Genomic DNA, 21,930 nt, shown 5'->3' with positions numbered 1-21,930 from the left:
GCCAGCAGTTACAAGATGACAGATACACAACAAGGACTGTCAGATACAGCAATAGAGATGAATACATTCCAGAAGCACCAATATAAGGAGGAGGCAATGGAACAACAAGGAAGGTTTAACTGTCTTTTATTAAGGTGCAGATAACTGTATAAATCAGACAGCATTTCCATGTGAATCACACCTTCATATGGTCCAGAAGTACCATCAATAATAAACAGTATACAATATATACAAATATGTACCCTGCAAAACACAGATCACAGTCGCACAATGGAAAAGAAGCCCTGGGCCTTATTTGATTTGTGTCATTACATTAGCGTAAACTTACTGTACTGCCTGTACTGTTAAAAGTCTTAACAGGAAAAGGGACCACTTCACCCATTCATACAAACATACAAACAAACACTTCAGAACCATTTCACCTGCCTACTGTTCTCACAAAGACACAAAAGGGACCCGCACACAGAACACATTGAAATGCATACTTCCCATTTTCTCAAATTCTAAGCATGTGCACTAAAAAGGTCTGGCACAGACATTATCCTCTCAAACATCAAATGCGTAAATGTATGAAGCAGTCAGTAAGTAACCATGTCCATTATGGTCATATAGTAGCCTACCTGCAGCACATACTGTGCAATTGTACTATAGCACAAAACACTGGTCAGTGGTCAGCATGCAACAAGCTGATGTAACAAGTTTTGGTTAGCGGTTAGGGAAAGCAAAAAATGTTGTCATCCTGTACAACCAACCATCCAAAATATATTTTGGGTATATGGAATGTGTTACAGGGCCACAAGAAAACTACACATTTGGCCACGGGCCTCCAGTTGAATATCACTGGTTTAGATGGATGTTTACTGTGATATCATGCTCTTGAAATATACATCTTATTTCAGGGGTTGACACTAAGGTCTCAGAGGCACTTGCCTGTTGGGCAAGGACAGGTCATGTTCTACTTTCCCAAAGGTCATCCATTATGAAATGATATGTAAAATTTTGATTACCGTTCAATTCAATTTATTTATTTTTTTACTTTCTGGGGCTGTGCGATAACAAATGTCATACCTCAATGTTTAAGCAAAATACATACATAGCTATGAATATGACTATGGGTTCACACTTGCCATTTTATATTTTTAAGTGTAGCAACAGTGAGAACAGCACATTATAGGCAAACAGTGCTCTTATTTTACATTCCACAGACCAGCAGAAAGAGTGCTCTTCTTGTGTTTATTTTTAAAGATGATTCCGTTGGCGTCTGCTCTCAAACAGCAGAGAGGGGATGTGCTCTCTGCATCCTCATGCGTTCTTCATAAATGGTTGGATTGTGTTCCTTGCTGAGGGCCAGAGTCAATGACCTCCTCTCTCCTTCTCCTACCCCATGTTCCATCTGACACAACACAGCCCTGCTGTCCCCAGTCAGGCAACCTGGAAGCAAACTCCACCTGACAGAAAGTTTTATTTACCTGCCAGGGGCAGTTTAGTAGTCCGCAAAGGGGAACAATCCACACAAATCGTGGTAATCCAACATTGGAATAGTAGTCCATCAAAGAAAAGTGGTCCAGTGTGGCTGTAAAAAAAGGCCTGTAGGTAGGAGTGGTTGAGAGAGAGCGAGATAGACATGACCAGAGGAGAGCCAAATGAAATGGTCTGCAATGGTTGCCTATTCCAATTCGTCCTCAGACATGTCTGAGTCACTGTCATCATCATCAGCATCATCTGTGTTGTCCAAAAAGGTGACGTTCTCTGCATCAGTTAGAACTTGCATGTAACGTTCCCGTGACAGCTTCAGCACTTTTTGGTTTTCCCACTGCTTACGGAGGATTATGCACTGGAGTCCTTTCACACCCTCGAAACTTAGGTTCCACGGTGAGCCTTGGGGTAGAACACAAGACAAAACCTGTGTTAGTAACAGTCATCAGTGGTATGTATTATATTCATGAAATATTGTAACACTTGCTATGCATCCCATGCCTATAATGTGTTATAAACATACTTATACAGTAAGTATAGCACTCATGAATAATGCCTTATAACAATAACCGGTCCAAAACACATTATAGAGATTTGTATAATGACTTATAAAGGCCATGTAAAATGAATTGGAGTAAGCTTATAAAACTATAGTTACAGTTATAAGCAATCATAACTGCAATCATAAACCATTGTATAATGACACTTCCTAAGAATCCCATCTTAATTCTCATAGTAGTAATGCTTTATAATCACGCTTATAATGCATTATAATATTTGTTAAAATCCATTATACTGTCATAACTGTCTATGCAAGATCATAGAGACCTATAATAATTGACCTTAAGTCACCTTATAAGGGCCGATGCGTACTCCACTTTTAGAGCAGAGTTAAAATCGGTTTGGCTCTGTCCAAACAACGTCATTCAGAGGTTCGGAGGGTGCTGCCGAAACGATTTAAACTCGGCTCTAACAGTGGAGTATGCATCGGCCCCAAGTCATCATGAAATGCTATTTGTGTTATGATAACTGTTAAAATGCATTAAGATCCTTTTGTGGGTGTTTATTATTATAATTATACAGTGTTATACGCAGATTAGAATGTATTAGAAGTATGTTTATAATGAATTATAGACATGGAATGCATAGCAGTTGTTACAAAAATAATTTATTGCAAATACATACTCATTGGCCCAGAAGAAACACTGCAGGACAGCTCCTTCAGGTCATGGTCATAAGCTGAAAGACTTTTCCAGTGATGTTCCATCTCAGTCACCAGGATTTTCTTCTCCTCTGTGAGTCGCCTTCCTGCCATGATGACGTCAAACGCCCGTCTCTTTGTTCTGAGATCGACAGAATCTGGAATGCATTTATGACAAAGATTCACAGGGAAAATGAGCAGTGTTAGCCACTTAGACACTTGTAAACACACCACTCAAAGTTGCCTCTCCCAAACTCAACGAGCAAGTGTGTATATTATGTGTAATTATGGGTCAGATTTGTTGGAAGCAGTCAACAGACTAGTGTACATACCACTGTGTTGTAGCTGCCATGGCCATGCTGTATCAAGAGATAGGATGGTATCCATGCTCAGGTGTTCTGCGCTAGGAACCAACCTGTTGTACTGTTCCACAACAGAAGCTAGGATCTCCTTCTCCTTCCTCATCTTTCGAAGGATCTTGGCACGAGCTTTTGTTCCGTCAGTGTCTTTATGCAGACGCTGAGACCTCCTTTTGAGCCCAAGCACCAGCATCTCTATCCTATTGGCCAAGGCATCAGGCTCATCAGCAGTAGTTGTTGGTGCTGCAGAGAGGAAATAGTTGGGTACAAAACCACAGTATAAGACACAAGGATTAAGAACCCAATGTCAGTGAACTCCAGGTAACGTGACCATATCACCCGCATCTTAGCTGTCTTCACCAGTTAGTGTCAGAATTGATTTTAAGATTTGACTTATTACTTTTAAAGTTGTGAGCAAATAATATGTGCATTAACAATAATCAATTCCTCACCTTCTGCCCACTCCTTCACATCCTTCACCCAATCCTCGAACTGGCTCTCTGAAACTGCTAATTCAACCTTTAGTGATTCCAGGTTCTGCTGTTGGCTTAGAAGACCTTTAACGGCCTACAATGACAAAGAATCAGAGACAAGAAAACAAATGTTGTCTCAAACACGTAAAATACCAATACATGGAATATTAAAAATCTTAAAGAACATCACTGATCATTACCTTCTGATATCTGCGAGACAGTGATGTGGCTAAATTGTCAATCTTTTGTTTATTCCAGCGCATGGCCATGAGACTCAACATGTCTGTGCGTCCTGCAAATATAAATTGATGCAAAGTTTCAAAAATGATAGAAAACGCCAATATTTAGCCGATTACAGCACATGGTCATGCGAGTGAACATGTCTGTGAGTGCTGCAAATTGAAATTGATGTTAACATTATCATAATATATGTTAACACATAGGCCTAAGTAAGTATTATTATACTTGTATACGTTTTTGAAGTGGTCATCTCACCTGCTTTTGACATGTGCTTGGTGGTCACTGCAATTCTAGAGAGGAAGGCATTGCATTGCTCAACCTAGACAGACAGACAGATACCTTTATTATCCCAAGGGGGGAAATCAGTTGCCCAGAGGCAGCACAGCAGTTAAGGTTACAAGTTACAGAGATGTATGAAAAGGAAAAAGTACTGTTAAGTACCAAAAACGTGTCCATAACAGTCAATGCTACATAATTATATCACTTACCTCCTCTCCCAAAGTTAATCCAGCTCCATCTTGATGATTTCCACTCCATTTCACCTGGGAAAAATGCACAGATTAGGTTGACATCCATGTGCTGGTGTTCTGAGTAATACTATCACATGATAATGTTTCCTTACCTCACATTTGAAGTCATGGGCCTTAGCATGAAACACTGAGAGGAAAGGTTTCATGTGAAGCAGATGGTTTAATTCTGGACATTTATCTGCAACTTTCTGAAGGTATGGCCAATATTTGCACGTAACATCCATGCAGAAGAACGTGATTTGCCTGCTGGCCAGCTGGTTCTGCAGGTACAATGGGTAGGCATATATTTCCCCCCTGAACATATTGAGAGCGCCAAGTAGCACTCCATGGCGGCACACTGCAATCTCCAGTCCCTCTTCATCAAGATTGCTTGCAGAACGTTTGGAGGTCTCTCTGGCTGCTGACCACTGACCACCACAAACGGCTCTCCCAGGGACCTAAAATATGGAAAATGGATGATTAAAACCTTTTCGTATGAGCTTATTGTAGTTGTATGTACCGAATATATAAAAATACATATCTGTAGAAAACAGAACAAAATACTACTTTCCACAAAGGATCGATGGAAAATTACCATTTGACTTTTATCCAGTTATACTTTCTCAGTCTGCGCATAAAATGCAGCCTCTGCTGACCTTTCTTATAGACGGCATCAGTGTTGGAATTCCATGTCATCTTGGAATCAATCGTTGTACCCAAGTACTTGTATTCTTCCAGTTTCTACCTCATCCCCATCAATGACTATTTTCTGGTGTGCACGAGCACTAGTCCCAAAAGCAACCTCCTTAGTGTTCTTAATATTCAACTGAAGGAAGTCACTCTTACACCAACCAGCAAACTCATCCACTCTTCCTCAATATCTTATCTCATCATCCTCAATCAGACCAACGATAGCATGAACAAGTAAGCTCAAGGTGAGAGGACAGCGCATTTTGAAATATAATTATAGTATGCAATCTTACATGATTGGTGGACTTGTGTATGTAGTTCACAAATCTGGTCACATCTTCATCCCTGGCAATGAAGATTCCATCAAAGATGGCCTGTTCCTCAGATCTAAAAGGAAAAAAAAGGGAAAAAAAAGGAAGAAAGAAAGAAAGAAAGAAAGAAAGAAACCCTACTCAACAACATTTTACAATAGATTTCAGCCTAAGGTTTCTTGGTAATATAAATGCTGTTACATTATACTAATTTTGAAGTACCTGGATGCACTCTTAAAACGATAATGTTTGCGATTTCCATCGACTGAAATCGCAACCATTTCTGGTGTGCAAGCAGGGCACACGAAGGGCTCCTCCTTGCAGAGTTTTTCGACCTCATACTGTACAACTTCCCACTGAAAGTAGCTCTTCTGGAAGGCATCTGTTGAGATCTTCCCTGTCTATTTCAAAATAAGTATATCAACAGTTTATAATGGGCAGGCAATAAATAAGCAACAAATTCAATGCACATGACAAATAGAAAAAAAATATACTGTAGGCTAAATAAATTAAATACTCACACGGCCAAAGTGAACAGTTCGCTGATCAAGCATTCTTAAAAATGCCTGGCAGGACAGTCCTGGTGCAGCCATCTTCATTTTCTCAAATGAGAAAAATATATCTGTGGCATAAACTGTTGCGAAATGAAGTGTAGCAGGCCAGTAGTTACTGCAAATGAGATCGTCCACTCCAGCAGTCCAAGTGGCTTGGCATGACTCGCAACTCAGGTCAGGCATGCGGAGATCATATCGCCCTAGAAAAATCAAAGACACGCACACTGTAATGTAAAACCTAGCGTGGCATAAATTAGTCAATAGGCATACGTTTGATTTCATAAATACACCTACTGTATGACAAACCTTGTGGGAATTACCAAGTAAAAATATATTTTTAAGATGCTTTAAAAAAAGAAAAGAAAAATCCTTACCATCCATTGTGATCACAGCAACAGCCTTTCCTGGGTTGACCCTCAATGCCTCCGATGCACAACCACAGATATTTTCAGGTATCCGCACAGGTACAAAGCGCTCTGAAAAAGATCATAGATTTGAATTTAGATCATTTGTGTCCAATGGTAAATAGAACATTACGATTGCTGGAACCACTTGGAAGAGACTGAATGAAGAGTGAGAAAGGTTAAAAAGATTCCATGGCCGTAAGACAGGACCAAAAAATGCATTGTTTAGTAGTAAAAGTATGAGATTAATGAGTCAGAGAGGATACGTTATGGTGTACTCACAAACAAGAACTTACCACAACGGCAATGAGCCTCATTTACAATGCAGGTGGTTGGAGGCAAAGGCTGGAAGAACCCGGCAGTCATGGCATCCCTGTTGTGCATAACATTTCTAGTGTCTGTGTGCGTTTTGATGTCACATTCGGCACACAGGAATGGCCGTGGTTCACAGCCATGACAGCAGACAGCAGCTGGACTGATGGCACACTGTTGGCACATGTGTGTGCCTACATCTGCCCTCGCTGCAACGCGGTTAATCAGCCGGGGTCTCTCTGCCCGCCATCTCTCTAAAAGAGAGCGGTTCCGCGTACTCCAGTCGGAGGAAGCCTGGAGAGGAGCAGGGGTTGGTGCTTCCTCGATGTCAGCCGATGCAACGCTCAGGGAGTGCTGGAGCTCTTGTATGAAACGCTCTGTTAAGATAGTATGGGATATTGAAAAACAACATTATGTTATGTTTTACATTTACAATATAAAAAGTATAATAATGGCTGTGAAAAGGTTAGTTGCACATTTATTGCACATTTATTCTGGTAAATGTGTTATACAAACATATAATTAACATTCAAACTCATTGACAGATTATTAGAATATATTATGAACATATTGCTTTGCACTAATGAAATACACACCAACGGCATCTGGAGCAAAGGAGACCTCAGCATTAGTGTCAGGAAAATCGTTGGGAGGAACAGGTTTCTGACCGCAACCACCTGGATGAGCCTTCCGACTTGGACCAGCTATAACAGGAAAAAAAAAAACACTGTCATCAACATTTACTTTCAAAATTGTCTCGAATGCCGCAGCATGATTGGTCTTCAACCAGCCAAAAATGTCACGTCGCTCTGGATTAAGAGCATCTGCTAAATGCATGAATTGTAAAAACTATAACTAACTATATAACTATACTATCCTATTTGCTGTAACACTAGTGTCTGGTTATTATCCTGAGGACTATTAGACTTTTCACAAACCATAACGTGGACAGTTCAGTCGCCTATGAATATGCAATCAAATAGGAATGATTGCTGTAGGTTGATTTAAAAAAATGTCTAGCTGTCCATTGGCAAGGCACTCAGGACATCTTTTTTAAAGGAAGCCTTATCAAGGTAAATGTTGTTATATCCACAGTGATTTTCAATGTTTATTACATGCACACACATCACGACAGACGGCAAAGCAAGGCCCCAATCTGCTCATCAGGAGCAGTTAGGGGTTCAGTGTCTTGCCCAAAGTCAAGTGGACACTTCACATGCTCTGAAAATGTATGCGATCCACCCATATGACCACATGGCAGCTGAGATAGGCTGCCGGTTTAGTGGTCAGATGGGTGGATCGCAAAAGCTTTTGAAATTTTCAAGTGGATTTTAGAATCGGCCTCAGGTCTAAATGAGTTAATGGTATAACAATACTGACCCTGATTTCTGGTTGATCCTGGCCTTGCAGGGATGACATTTCTATCGCTGTCTCTCTTTTTCCACCTTACGGTCGGTCCAGGTGCCTTTGCCTTCTTCGCTGGAGTCGGTGGTGCTCTCCATTGTGACTCTGGAGGAATCAAGTCATTTAGACTTCTGGCCACAGCTGCCGCTTTTGCGCGACTTAAACTCCTTTCAAGTTCCGTAACCACGGCTTTTGAGTCACTCATGGTGACGGGTAACAACAAATTACAGACAAAGACAATGATAAGACAAACAAGGGTGTAAACACACACACACACACACACACACACACACACACACACACACACACACACACACACACACACACACACACACACACACACACACACACACACACACACACACACACACACACACACACACACACACACACACACACACACACACACACACACACACACACACACACACACACACACACACACAAAGAGAAAGTTGTGGGGTGGGGGAGAGAGGGGGAGAGAGAGAGAGAGAGAGAGAGAGAGAGAGTGGCTCTTAAAAGTGCCTTTTGGGTTGTTTGTTTGTTTGTTTAGGAGAGTTTGGTTGGAAGGATCTGTAAGAGAAAGCAACATATTCAGAATTACAATGAACAAAAGGAAAAACAGCCCTAAACCAGATATACAGAATCTTATACTTAAGCCCCAAAACACATCACGATACCTTTAATAGCTGCATACACTGAAATCCTGAGATAAACTCTGAGAGTGTACAGAACCGAATAGACCCTTATAGACCATATTCACACGGCGGCCATATTGCCATTAAGTCAATGAAATGCCACCCCAGTTGCCACAGCAACGCAATGTTAAATTCCAAAATAGCCGCCGTGTGAATATGGATTATGGCAGCGGTTCTACAAGTTTTTCATGTGAAGCGCCCCAAATTAATATATAACATCTCAGTTTTAAGAAATAGATCCATAAGCTCACAACACGTCACATCGCAATGCGTTGTGAGCTTTTTGATCAGCTACTTTCGAATATCCCAACAACAACATTAACATCATAATACATTTAAATTAAGTGATTAAATAGTTCCAGTTTAAAAAACATATTTATTTAACTCCTGGTACCAGCTTTATAGTTGAATCCTCTGCCCCCCGCCCCCACCCATCTTCTCTTATTCAACTGACCTTTATCCCAACATGTTTTGGATTGCACCTCTGTATGGTATATATGACTGTTCAATTGAGTACAATGGACCAACATTTAAACAAGCCCCTGGGGCTTATTGTGTTCATATTTTAGCATAACATTTGACTGTACTACTAGTACTGATTGATTGATTGATTAATTGATTGAATACTTTATTAGCAGTACAGGACAGTAAAGTTCTATAGGATTTAAACCACAAGAAAGCACTATGGCTCATTGAGATCCTTTTGTACCCTATTCATAATAAAACATCAATTTGATTCCATTTGTACACTCAGAATGGGAAACACAAACAATGATTACATTTCGTTTTGCCTTTAGTGTTGTGCAAACAAACATGGCACATAGCATACATAACTACACACAAATGAAGAGGGACACACACAAATAAATAGCCGAGCTCATGTTGTTGTGTTTAGCTTGGCTTAGCTTTTGGGATATGTCCACAGTAAAACAGTTTTAAACTTATACAGACCGACCAACTTGCTGCTGTACACACCCTAACATGTTAACAACAACTCCGTGTTGTGGTTCTATGATTTAGTGGTGGTGGGGGTGCAGATTTAACATGCATTTCTATTAAATAAATGCAAAAGTAACAATAGCTGACTTACCGCGGTGTAGTTGAAAAACAATGCAATGCATCATGGGAATGCCAGACGTTCACTCTTTAGACGTTGTGACCAGTGTTGCCAGGTCTGCTTATTATAATTTCCCCAAAAATTTAATTTGAAAATAGCAGATCTACAAGCTCGCATCACGACGCGTTGTGAGCTTGTAGATCTGCTATTTTCAAGCAGCTGACGTATATGTTTGAAGTGCTCATGAGTCATGTGGCCCATAGTTGCTTCTTTTGGGCTTGTTTTCCTAGACCTGGTTGCTTGTTTCTCTCACAGAATCTGGCAACACTGGTTAGCAACATAACTGCCCCCAGAATCAACATGATTGTTTACGTCCTAAATGTAACAAAAAACATGAAATCGTTTTGAGAAAAAAAATAATGCTGCTATTTGTTCCTAAGCGACTGCAAAAGACTGCTGCTATTTGTTTCAAAAAGCTTTAAAAGCAAGCCAGAACATTTAAAGAATGTGAAATGTGCCTATAACCACATTTCCGGTCTAGAACGGATACGGAAACGCTACGTTTGTTTTCATGTATGTGGACGTGATGAAAATCCGGATGCAGTAGGCGGGATTTAATGAGTGCCAGGAATCTAGAAATTACAAATAATTATTTTATTGCTAGAATTGTTCATACATTAGGCATTTAAGTGCCAGAATAATTGATTTATGGACAAGCACATCTATTATATAGATCTATTAGATTAAACGAAATAGTTTTGATCGGATCTTTACTACTGTCAATCAAGTCATACGGAAGTAATGTGACGTGACGTCATGGGTTTAGAAAAGTTAAATAAAAGTGTCGTTCTCAACAAATACTCATCGAAAAATTACCAAACTAGTATGAAAATGCTCAGAATATTTACAGGTTTTTGTGGGTGGTGGCGTGTGGTCTGGTGCATTTGAATCAAGCTTCTTAACGCACGTTTTGGATTGCCAATGCATTATCAATGGGCCGCCTGTGACGGCGCAATGTGTCGTCTTTGGACCTCAATGAATGTCAATGAGTGACCGTGGAAGGCGCATTATTACGTCGCTGGCGTCCCGCGACGGCATTCGGTGTCGTCGTGGGGTTCTGACAAAAAGTCAACCGGCTACGTTTTCGGAGTGAGACTGTGTTGACTCAATTCATAGAGACATTTAATCTCCGTCGCGTGGCTCGTGCCTCTATGTGCACAAAAGAACAGATCTATAAGCTAAGCTGATGACACGCCATGACGCAGTGCGTTGATAGCTTGTATGTCTGTTTTTTTGGTTAGGCGTCGCCACCACTAGGGGGGGCCACAGAGATTCCTTGTCCCAGGGCCCAGAATTTGGTGCACTGCTACGCCACCCACCCATCGATCCATCCTACTAGTTAATATGGGATTTTAAACAGGGCCTCAAGGCACTGTGCATTGATTAACCATGGCAAATGACAGTAACAGGTTTCATGTAAATGTGTTGTCTCTCCCACATAATTTTTTGAAGAAACTGGTGAAGATACAGATACAGGAAGAGTTGGCACCTAAACATTAGTCACCTCAATGTTAAATTGTCTCTTTCATTCCAAAATGTAAAAAAACTAAAACACAAACAAAACAAAAACTAGAAAAGTATGCTCCCCTGAGCGCAGATCGCCACCAGGCCTGGTTGCCTATACCCAGGGCCTGCAAAATGTGGAGGTGGTCATAGCCAATTGAATCAATGGAATCTGCTAAATATGACTGATAGATATTGATCACATCCCAGGTAGCCAAAATTGTTTGGCCCAATTCCGGCCCAGTTCCGGCAGGCCGGAAGAAATCACTCGGCCCGGGTCCGGTTGCCGGACTTGGGCCAGACCTGTTTGGAATGACTCCCCAGAATCGGCCCGAGTACACTGGGCCGAGTCCGGCTGCCGAAACTGAACCAGCATTGCCAGCATTGGGCCGGAATCACCCCAATAATATTGCCAGAACTGGGCCGTGCAATTTTTGCCATAACTAGCCCATATGTAAGCCAGAGCTACTCCAATATCTGCCTATGGATAAGCTTGTTCCAAGCTCTGCCATAGGCAAATATTGAAGTAAACTCAAACATCAATAAAACAAGTGACACTCAACTATAACATTTAGTATCAGTTTATTACAAATAAACTTTTCAAATGACGCCTGCCAAAACGAGGCTTTCACAGCATTGACATTCATGCTGTTACTATACAGATACTGTAACATTATTAATACTTGGTATTAATGCCTGCCAAAACACATGTCACATAACCAAACAAATGTGTAACATTTAACAAGAACCAGAAACTCCGTTCCACCCGCCCAGAAAACATGAATGAATGTGCATGAAACACTTAAAGGGTAAGACCACTTTGGTAGAGGTTTGGGTTGTGTAGTTACCTTGCCATGATGTAACTCCAAAGGTGGGCAAGAAATCAAAAATAATTGCTCCATTGATTAGAAATTGATAATTAAAAAATATGCTCCTCATTGACTTACATTGTACGGTAAAACAGCTCTCAAAGTCACTCTTTTAGCACATAAATGAACACAAACAAAGCTGATTCAGACAATATAGAGCATCACCAAACCCAGTACTGTTTGTTTTTTTAATAAAAATGTCAACTTCCTGTTGATTTTACTATTTGAAGATCTGGATCCGGATCCGCGGATCCAGTCCAGGGTTTCTACTTATTAAAAATGGTAAAATCAGGAAGTTGACATTTTTATATAAAAAAAACAGTACTGGGTTTGGTGATGTTCTATATTGTCTGAATCAACTTTGTTTGCGTTCGTTTACATGCTAAAATAGTGACTTTGAGAGCTGTTTTACCATACAATGTAAGTCAATGGGGAGCATATTTTGAATTATCAATTTCTAATCAATGGAGCAATTTTTTTTTTCTTGCCCACCTTTGGAGTTACATCATGGCAAGGTAACTACACAACCCAAACCTCTACCAAAGTGGTCTTGCCCTTTAAAGCGAACAATTACAAAGTGAATTGTACCACAGTCGACTTTGCAAGTCCTTCAACACAGCCTCCTCGTCTGGCTTTTTCTTTCTCGTCAGTCACAGTGCAAGATCCGGGAGGGTGGGGGAGAGCGGGGAAGGTCTGGGAGCTGTACCGCATCAAACATCACTTTAAACCCCGGATTTAAGCTTAGACAAATAAAGGTCATATTGTCTCAAATGTCAAATGAAGACAGCTTCAGAAATAAAAAAAAGTTCAGTTGAGGGCTCCAATATCCTCCATGCTCCTCCTTGCTGTTGCAGCTGTTTCACCAACGAATGCCTGTGTGGCACGAAGCCCCCTCCAATAGTGTCCTGTGAAATAAGACAGGTACAACTCGTCAGTTATTTGAATTTGGTCTATACACACAGACTCACAGATTTGCTAAATAGTTACTATATCGATTTTAAATGATTGAATCGTATCGTCATGAATAAACCAATATCGTGCCCAACTGCCCACAACTACTGTGGACTAGTGTAGACTAGGACAGACTCTGTCCAACTGGATATCCCAGCTAAAATCAGGGGAATTATCTTTTAGTGTATCAGCTTTAGACGGTCCGACAGATACATAGTCAGATTGACAGACCGCCACATAGACAGACGGGCACTTCAGACAAGCACTTTTGGAACCAGGCATGCAAACAGCCCGAGGTGAAAAAGGTGACAACATGTTGTTTTCTTTCGGGTCAGGTGTCACACAATTGCCCTATTTGAGTTCAAAAAGGTGACTGTAGCTGAAAAGTGACACTTTTGCATGTCTGTATACAGGTGGACTATAGGTGGTCTATGGGTGGTATACGGGTGGTATACAGGTGGTATACAGGTGGACTATAGGTGGTCTCTAGGTGGTATACAGGTGGTCTATAGGTGGTCTATGGGTGGTATACGGGTGGCATACAGGTGGTATACGGGTGGTATACAGGTGGACTATAGGTGGTCTCTAGGTGGTATACAGGTGGTCTACAGGTGGTCTCTAGGTGGTCTCTAGGTGGTATACGGGTGGTATACAGGTGGTCTACAGGTGGTCTACAGGTGGTCTACGGGTGGTCTACGGGTGGTCTACGGGTGGTATACGGGTGGTCTATGGGTGGTGTATGGGTGGTATACAGGTGGTATACAGGTGGTATACAGGTGGTCTCTAGGTGGTCTCTAGGTGGTCTCTGGGTGGTCTATGGGTGGTATACGGGTGGTATACGGGTGGTCTATGGGTGGTCTATGGGTGGTCTCTAGGTGGTCTCTAGGTGGTCTCTGGGTGGTCTACGGGTGGTCTACGGGTGGTATACGGGTGGTCTATGGGTGGTGTATGGGTGGTATACAGGTGGTATACAGGTGGTCTCTAGGTGGTCTCTAGGTGGTCTCTGGGTGGTCTATGGGTGGTATACGGGTGGTCTATGGGTGGTCTATGGGTGGTCTCTAGGTGGTCTATGGGTGGTATATGGGTGGTCTATGGGTGGTCTCTGGGTGGTATACGGGTGGTATACGGGTGGTCTACGGGTGGTCTACGGGTGGTCTACGGGTGGTCTCTAGGTGGTCTATGGGTGGTCTCTAGGTGGTATACAGGTGGTATACGGGTGGTATACAGGTGGACTCTAGGTGGTCTCTAGGTGGACTCTAGGTGGTATACAGGTGGTCTCTAGGTGGTATACGGGTGGACTATAGGTGGTCTATAGGTGGTATACAGGTGGTCTATAGGTGGTATACAGGTGGTCTACAGGTGGTATACAGGTGGTATACAGGTGGTCTATGGGTGGTATACGGGTGGTCTATGGGTGGTATACAGGTGGTCTCTGGGTGGTCTATGGGTGGTCTCTAGGTGGTATACAGGTGGTATACGGGTGGTATACAGGTGGTCTATAGGTGGACTCTAGGTGGACTCTAGGTGGTCTACAGGTGGTCTACAGGTGGTCTACAGGTGGTATACGGGTGGTATACGGGTGGTATACAGGTGGTCTATAGGTGGACTCTAGGTGGTCTCTAGGTGGACTCTAGGTGGTCTCTAGGTGGTCTACAGGTGGTCTACGGGTGGTATACGGGTGGTATACAGGTGGTCTATAGGTGGACTCTAGGTGGTCTCTAGGTGGTCTACAGGTGGTCTACAGGTGGTATACGGGTGGTATACGGGTGGTATACAGGTGGTCTATAGGTGGACTCTAGGTGGTCTCTAGGTGGTCTACAGGTGGTCTACAGGTGGTCTATAGGTGGTCTATGGGTGGTATACGGGTGGTATACGGGTGGTATACAGGTGGTATACAGGTGGACTATAGGTGGTCTCTAGGTGGTATACAGGTGGTCTCTAGGTGGTATACGGGTGGACTATAGGTGGTCTCTAGGTGGTATACGGGTGGACTATAGGTGGTCTCTAGGTGGTCTATGGGTGGTATACGGGTGGTATACAGGTGGTATACAGGTGGACTATAGGTGGTATACGGGTGGTCTATAGGTGGTATACAGGTGGTCTATGGGTGGTATACGGGTGGTATACAGGTGGACTATAGGTGGTCTCTAGGTGGTATACAGGTGGTCTATAGGTGGTATACAGGTGGTCTACAGGTGGTCTACAGGTGGTCTCTAGGTGGTCTCTAGGTGGTGGTCTACAGGTGGTCTACAGGTGGTCTCTAGGTGGTCTCTAGGTGGTATACGGGTGGTCTATAGGTGGTATACAGGTGGTATACAGGTGGTGGTATACAGGTGGTCTAGAGGTGGTATACAGGTGGACTATAGGTGGTCTATAGGTGGTCTATAGGTGGTCTATGGGTGGTCTACGGGTGGTATACAGGTGGTCTATAGGTGGTCTATAGGTGGTATACGGGTGGTATACGGGTGGTATACAGGTGGATGGGTGGTCTACGGGTGGTATACAGGTGGTCTATGGGTGGTCTACGGGTGGTATACAGGTGGTATACAGGTGGTCTCTAGGTGGTCTCTAGGTGGTCTCTAGGTGGTCTCTAGGTGGTCTCTAGGTGGTATACGGGTGGTCTATGGGTGGTATACAGGTGGTCTCTAGGTGGTCTATGGGTGGTCTCTAGGTGGTATACAGGTGGTATACGGGTGGTATACAGGTGGTCTAGAGGTGGACTCTAGGTGGACTCGGCATTTATAGGATGCCAGGTCAACAATGACCTGGTATCTGTCCTTTGCATAATCCTGCAAGGTCATCAAGGCTAGGAGGGCAAGTGCTACGGGCTGAGGTGGAGTCTGAAGAGGTGAGTCTATGGGTGGTATACAGGTGGTATACGGGTGGTATACAGGTGGTCTCTAGGTGGTCTCTAGGTGGTCTCTAGGTGGTATACGGGTGGACTATAGGTGGTCTCTAGGTGGTCTATGGGTGGTATACGGGTGGTCTATAGGTGGTATACAGGTGGTATACGGGTGGTCTCTAGGTGGTCTCTAGGTGGTATACGGGTGGACTATAGGTGGTCTCTAGGTGGTCTATGGGTGGTATACGGGTGGTCTATAGGTGGTATACAGGTGGACTATAGGTGGTATACGGGTGGTATACAGGTGGTCTATAGGTGGTCTATGGGTGGTATACGGGTGGTATACAGGTGGTATAACACGACTTCCACCGTTTCGGTCTGGTGCAAGCTGCAGCCACCTTTTGACATACATCTCGATTTGGCCATCAGGTGCATTTGCGGTGCTTGTATTGCGGCGCACAGCTCCTTAAAGAACACACACACACAAAAGAACAGGCAGGTTATGGCAATTCTCAAGAAAATCCTAATCTTATCGCTGCGAGCGTTTGTGTGCAGCCAGGGATGAAGTCAATTTGTGACCGGCGCAGATCAAAACATCTGACGCTTCCATGATGCACTGCATCAGATACGTTTCCTGTTGGCACCGTAACTCCCATGCTGGATGAGTGAGAACTTTCTCAAACTAAATGAGAATAAGACAGAGGTTCTCATAATCGGTTCTAGAGAGCAGAGAGAATCAATAATAAGTAGACTCGGTAACCTGGCTGAAGAAAGTAACACCTCAGTCAAGAACCTTGGGGTGATAATTGATTCTGAATTGAATATTAATACACACATTAATCATGTCACCAAGATTGCCTTCTTCCACCTTAAAAATATTGCGCAAATGAGACTATCTGTCGCTGAAAGATGCAAAAACACTGATCCACGCATTTGTCTTCTCTTTTTAACTACAACTAAGATGAGAGAACACATTACTCCAGTCTTAGCTTCACTACACTGGCTCCGAGTTGTTTTTAGGATTGATTTAAAAATTATTTTACTTGTTTATAAAGCTGTCAATGGTCTAGCACCTTCGTATCTCTATGACTGTGTCTAGATTTGTTCCAACTGCAGATCTCGCCTTTTTTCTCAGATTTGATGACTTACTGTACTCCGAGTAACGCTCAGTCATTATGGCCGACAGGTACAGAACAGACCCCGAATTTAAGACCCCGAAAATCTGCAGAAGTCCCTCAGATCACCACTCCCGGGAAAACACTGTAAACATGGAAAAATGGACTGACATACGACATACGTTGCAATGAAAACATTCAAATACACCACAAGTAGGTAACAATGGCTTTTTTTTAGGCATTCAAACTGGCCAGTGTGATCACCATTTCCATGCTTCGAAAACACCCCCTCATACAGACCAGTTTAAAATCTTTGTGAAACCAGTCCCACTGGGGTGAATTGTAGACTAGCACACGATGGCTGCGACATGTGCAGTCGGGGTCCACCCGCTGTACCGACAGCCTGCGGTGCCGACGGTTCACAATGCCGATGGGGTCCGCTTAGAGAGCCTGTGATGCAGGGTTAGGATCCACTCAAGACCGCTGCCTGTGAAGTTAGGTTTAGGCTGAGGGTAGGGGTTAGAGGTGAGGCTCTGCCACCTGGGAGGTTAGGTTTAGGATGAGGGGTTAGTCTGCCCAAGGTAGCGAGCCATCGGCACTGCAGACTGTCGGCACCACGGCCCATTGGCACACAGATGCTGCCCCATGCAGTCACCACTAGTATGAACAGTGCATAATCAGATAAAATCCATAGACCCTTCTCACTTCACTGCAAGAAAAATCTAAACCTAGGATCAAAGGGTACATTGAAATCTAAATGTGTACATACATACCAGCCAAAATGGGCCCAGGATCAGGTGCATTCCCCACCAGAAGTGGACCTGGAAAGAGGGAGAGATTAGAACAAGCTAGGTTAACATTGATTAAACAGACAGAAAACCAAATTAACATGATTTTGCAAATGTATTTTAGTGAATTACTGAACTGTTGCATATCATTGGGTAAAGTAAATTTTGCCATGTTGGCTCGCATTTGAAAATGTCGCCTATGGGATTTAACATGGCCTTTTTGCTTAAATGCATAAAATAAGGTCTGTGGTTAATAAAAGAGTATGAACTTGCGAACCTGGATTCAGCAGGTTCACACGGTTAACAAGGTTTTCCACAGTCACTTGGTAGGGTGGCGCTGGAAGCAGGCAAATTAAATTAGTGTTAGTGATATCACAAAATCACAGAAGTCAAACCTAATTTAGAGGCATTTTTTCCTTACTGCCAGCTGGAGTGGTTTTATCTGAGGACCATGTGCTTCACATGACGTCTCTATAACACGCCCCCCAAATACCTAGCAAGCATCTACAAGCTCACAACACTCACTAGCACACTGTAGATCTGCCATTAAAAAAATAGAATTGATTCTATGACATTCAAAGTATACCATCTGTAAACATCTGAAGTCACCATATTATGGTGACTTCACAATGAACACATCAGCCTGGCTGCTAATTGCAACCTGCTACCTCCAGCATTATATGCTATTTAGAAACAGGTGGTACACCGGACACTTCCAAACAAAATCACATGCACAGCATTTGCCAGAAAGTAGCTCATTTTTTTCTTTTTCTTTTAATCGAAACACTTTGCAGATAGAAAGATGACCATTTAAGCTTTCATACAGCTACAATGTTGTTTAATACAATAAGATAGGACTTTTCTGTTTGGATGTATGGGCTGTCAATGGTTGGTGTTGCAACTCTGTTCAACATTCAATCGTTTGTCACTACCAAAAGCAGGAGTTAAATTTAAGTCCTACACACTTCATGACAAATAGTAACCTCACAAAGCACTGTAAATCTGCTATTAAAAGAAAACAAAAAAACGCAAGAAATAGCCATATACAAGCTCACACACTCTGATAGTTTGACATTGTAGGCTATAACACCAAATTATGCCATTAGGTTTAAACCATAAACACTATGAGTGTATTAATATAAAAAGGAGAAACACTTACATATATGGGGCTAAAAGAGCCGATTTGCGAGCTCGTCAAACAACGTGGTTTGTGTTGGTGAAAAGCCTTGTGTCTATTCAACTTTTAATGCGTCCTATCCGGTCTAAAGCCCGCGTAATCAAGAACTGTATCCGGCCCCATTTTCACATACACATACACGCACGAACACATTCTATTTCCGTTTCCGATACTAGACAGGAAATAACAGTCTAGCGCCAAATAGGCCCCCTTTACAATACTTTGTACAGCGAACTAAACTATTAAACAAACAAAACTATCACAACACACAAGTTACGAGCCAACTCACGTCTACACCACTAAACCAATTTAATACACAAGTTCTCATTCACAACACGCACCGTGCCGTGCTACAGACAGAAATTCTGTGATTCGAGCTACCTATGCGACCAGCTATGCTAGCCAATGCTAGCGTTAGCATCATCCACGCAGCTGTGAATGTCAAACAAGTTAACCTTAAAATACTTTGCAAAAACTTCAGTAAATACTGGGGCATGCATATAAGATATCCGACGCTGCGGCCACAGTTCAGTTTAATTCTTAGAAGTTGTGTGAGTGATATGAATTATAGTCATTATTACCGTGAGAATGTCCGTCCGTCTTGTCAGCAGCAACCAAACAACACAGAATGCGCGCTCTGGGCTGACACGCTCTGACGTCATGACGCATGGATACGATACAAATCCCGTGTGTGTGTGTGATAATGATGATTATCACAATCATACTCATAACAATAATGATGATAACGATAATAGTAGTATGAACAATATATAATAATAGGAATAAATGATAAACAATAATGATGTTGATTATAATAAATTGAGAGTATGTTTAAAAAATATATTTTATTTTGCACATCAAAAATATAAATAGTTTACTAATATACAGTTTATTTTTATGTTGTCCCATTTTAAAATTAATATCACATATTGAAGGAAATATCAATTAGTTAATACAGAGAATGGAAATCAAGTCTATTTAAATCTATTATTTTTATGTGCCAATCTGCCAGAAGTTGGCCAAAATCGGGCCGATTGCACACATCCAAAACTGGGCCAAATCTGGCAAACAGATCTGGCCCAGATCTGGTTCACTTACGGCAAACCGAAGCCGACAGTCAGCCAGAACTGCCATAACTCAGCCGGAATCGGGCCGAGTCGGCTGGCTACCTGGGATGACTCTAGAGATAATATGAATTGACTTGTGTGAGTTTTGGACAAGATTTGTTGGAGTAGTAGCAAAAAGTGTGTTTTTACGAAAACGCGATATGGCGGAAAATGTAGTCTGGCACAAATGGCCGGGGCCTATACTCGGGGCGAGGAAGGTTGTATAACCTGCTGCTGGGTGGTAATTAGTGGGGCTCCTTTCCGGAGTGTTACGGATAAGAGCGTCAGTGTAGAGGATCTGTTGTCTGTGTTGTGTTATGTGTGCGCGCGCCTGTCTTCGTCCTCGTCTTCCCTTTGATGTTATGCAGATCCTGTGTGCGACTCCGTCTCCAGGATTGGTGGGGAGCTCTTCACTTCAAGCTCAGCACTCCGCACCCCTCCAATCACCGTTCTGTCCGTCCCTTTAAAGCCGACCTGAATCCTTCATTCAAGGCCGCTGTCAGTTGTGATCTGAGACTAGAGTAGGCTAGTGGCAGCGCGCCCACCGGAGCAGTCAGAGAGTTTCCGAATGTGCCGTTTTCACTCCATTCTACTTGTACAGGTTGCTACTCCCATTAACATGCTAAGGCTGTGTTATCCAGGGCAAGTATTGTAGATACTATTACATTCCTTCTTTAATGTGTTAAGATCTCAGAAGGCAGGTTCCAGTGTCTTGTATGTTTGTTGGCCCAGTTCAGACTAGAGTAGTCAGGTAGGGTAAGTTTTCTTTATTGCTTTCTTAAGAGTATTTAGATAGCCAGCGTTGGGGTTTCCCTAGTGGTTTAGGTAGTGTTGTTTGTTTTATTCAGTTCTTTGATTTGGTTCCTGTCCAGCCCTATTCACATTATGCCCGAGTAGCACCTCACTGTACCTATCTATTGTGCACCAATTGTATGCCACCACTTATTTATCTGTAATAAAACTTAAGCTTTGGCTTGTACCATCTTGTCTTGTTACGTTCCTACTCCCCTAGACCCGGTGGGTCGTAACAGGAGGTTGATAGCGCAGTTGTATGGCCAGTGCGGCGGCATATGTTCCCTATAGCCATGGTTCACATGACGCTTGTATGACAGTCATGTTTCAGGGTTAATGTTCCCCGGGTCCTATGTTCCCCACTTTCCTAGGGAGAGCGGGGAACATAGGACCTAACCTAAACCTAACCCTAACCCTAACCTTAGTGGGGGAATATAGAACCCGGGGAACATATGACCCCGGCAGCGACAGTGTTTGCTGAACGCAGGGGCTGGGTCATGATAAACGGCAGGTGGGCTACTGATGACAGATCTGGTGGTAAGGGTTCTGGGGTGGAGCGAGGAACACACAGTGTGGAAAAAAGTGGAATGTAAACAGTTAGCATGACAGAAAGTAGGCTACTCCATGATGTCACCTTTCCAGTGGACCTGTCAATGTGCGGTTTGTGCAGCGTCCGTCAACCAAGGATGGCCAAGAACCAGGGGGGAGAGCCAGGACAGTCCATTAGGCTGATCTGATGGTAACCAGAGATACGCAGGTTGACCGGCGCAGTTCTATCATAGACCTTGGCGAGGAGTTGACCATTGAGGGCATTGGCTTCCACAAGCGAGTCGAGTGCCACCGTGTCCATGCCCAGCATTTACAAATGATAAATATTTAACTAATCTGAGTCACTGGATTCATGGACCCCAATCTACTCTATACAATCTTTTTACAAGTCTTCATTTAACTCTGAGAGTGTACAAATGGAACAAATTGGACCCGTAAGCCCATGTTATTGTATTGTTATTGTACACATTAATTGTGTTCTTCACAGTAA

General features: G+C 42.8%; 1 protein-coding gene across 1 annotated transcript; it reads right to left on the bottom strand.

The window, feature by feature from the left end:
- Window positions 1-8,138, bottom strand: LOC308099593 (uncharacterized protein; the record flags this gene model as incomplete). Its single annotated transcript, XM_080448330.1, has 15 exons — window positions 1-1,878; window positions 2,662-2,835; window positions 3,010-3,279; window positions 3,489-3,603; window positions 3,710-3,801; window positions 4,005-4,068; window positions 4,238-4,291; window positions 4,372-4,716; window positions 5,242-5,335; window positions 5,482-5,660; window positions 5,781-6,013; window positions 6,188-6,289; window positions 6,514-6,906; window positions 7,126-7,233; window positions 7,910-8,138. The coding sequence occupies 15 exons, from the start codon at window positions 8,136-8,138 to the stop codon at window positions 1,667-1,669; spliced, it is 2,664 nt and encodes an 887-aa protein (XP_080304456.1). The 3' UTR covers window positions 1-1,666.
- Window positions 8,139-21,930: the final 13,792 nt, after the last annotated feature.

This window comes from Gymnoscopelus braueri, assembly GCF_963280865.1.
Source record: "Gymnoscopelus braueri genome assembly, chromosome: 13".
In the NCBI taxonomy this organism is placed as follows: domain Eukaryota; kingdom Metazoa; phylum Chordata; class Actinopteri; order Myctophiformes; family Myctophidae; genus Gymnoscopelus; species Gymnoscopelus braueri.
Note: the sequence above shows the minus strand (reverse complement) of the source record. Positions and strands in the feature narration are given on the sequence as shown.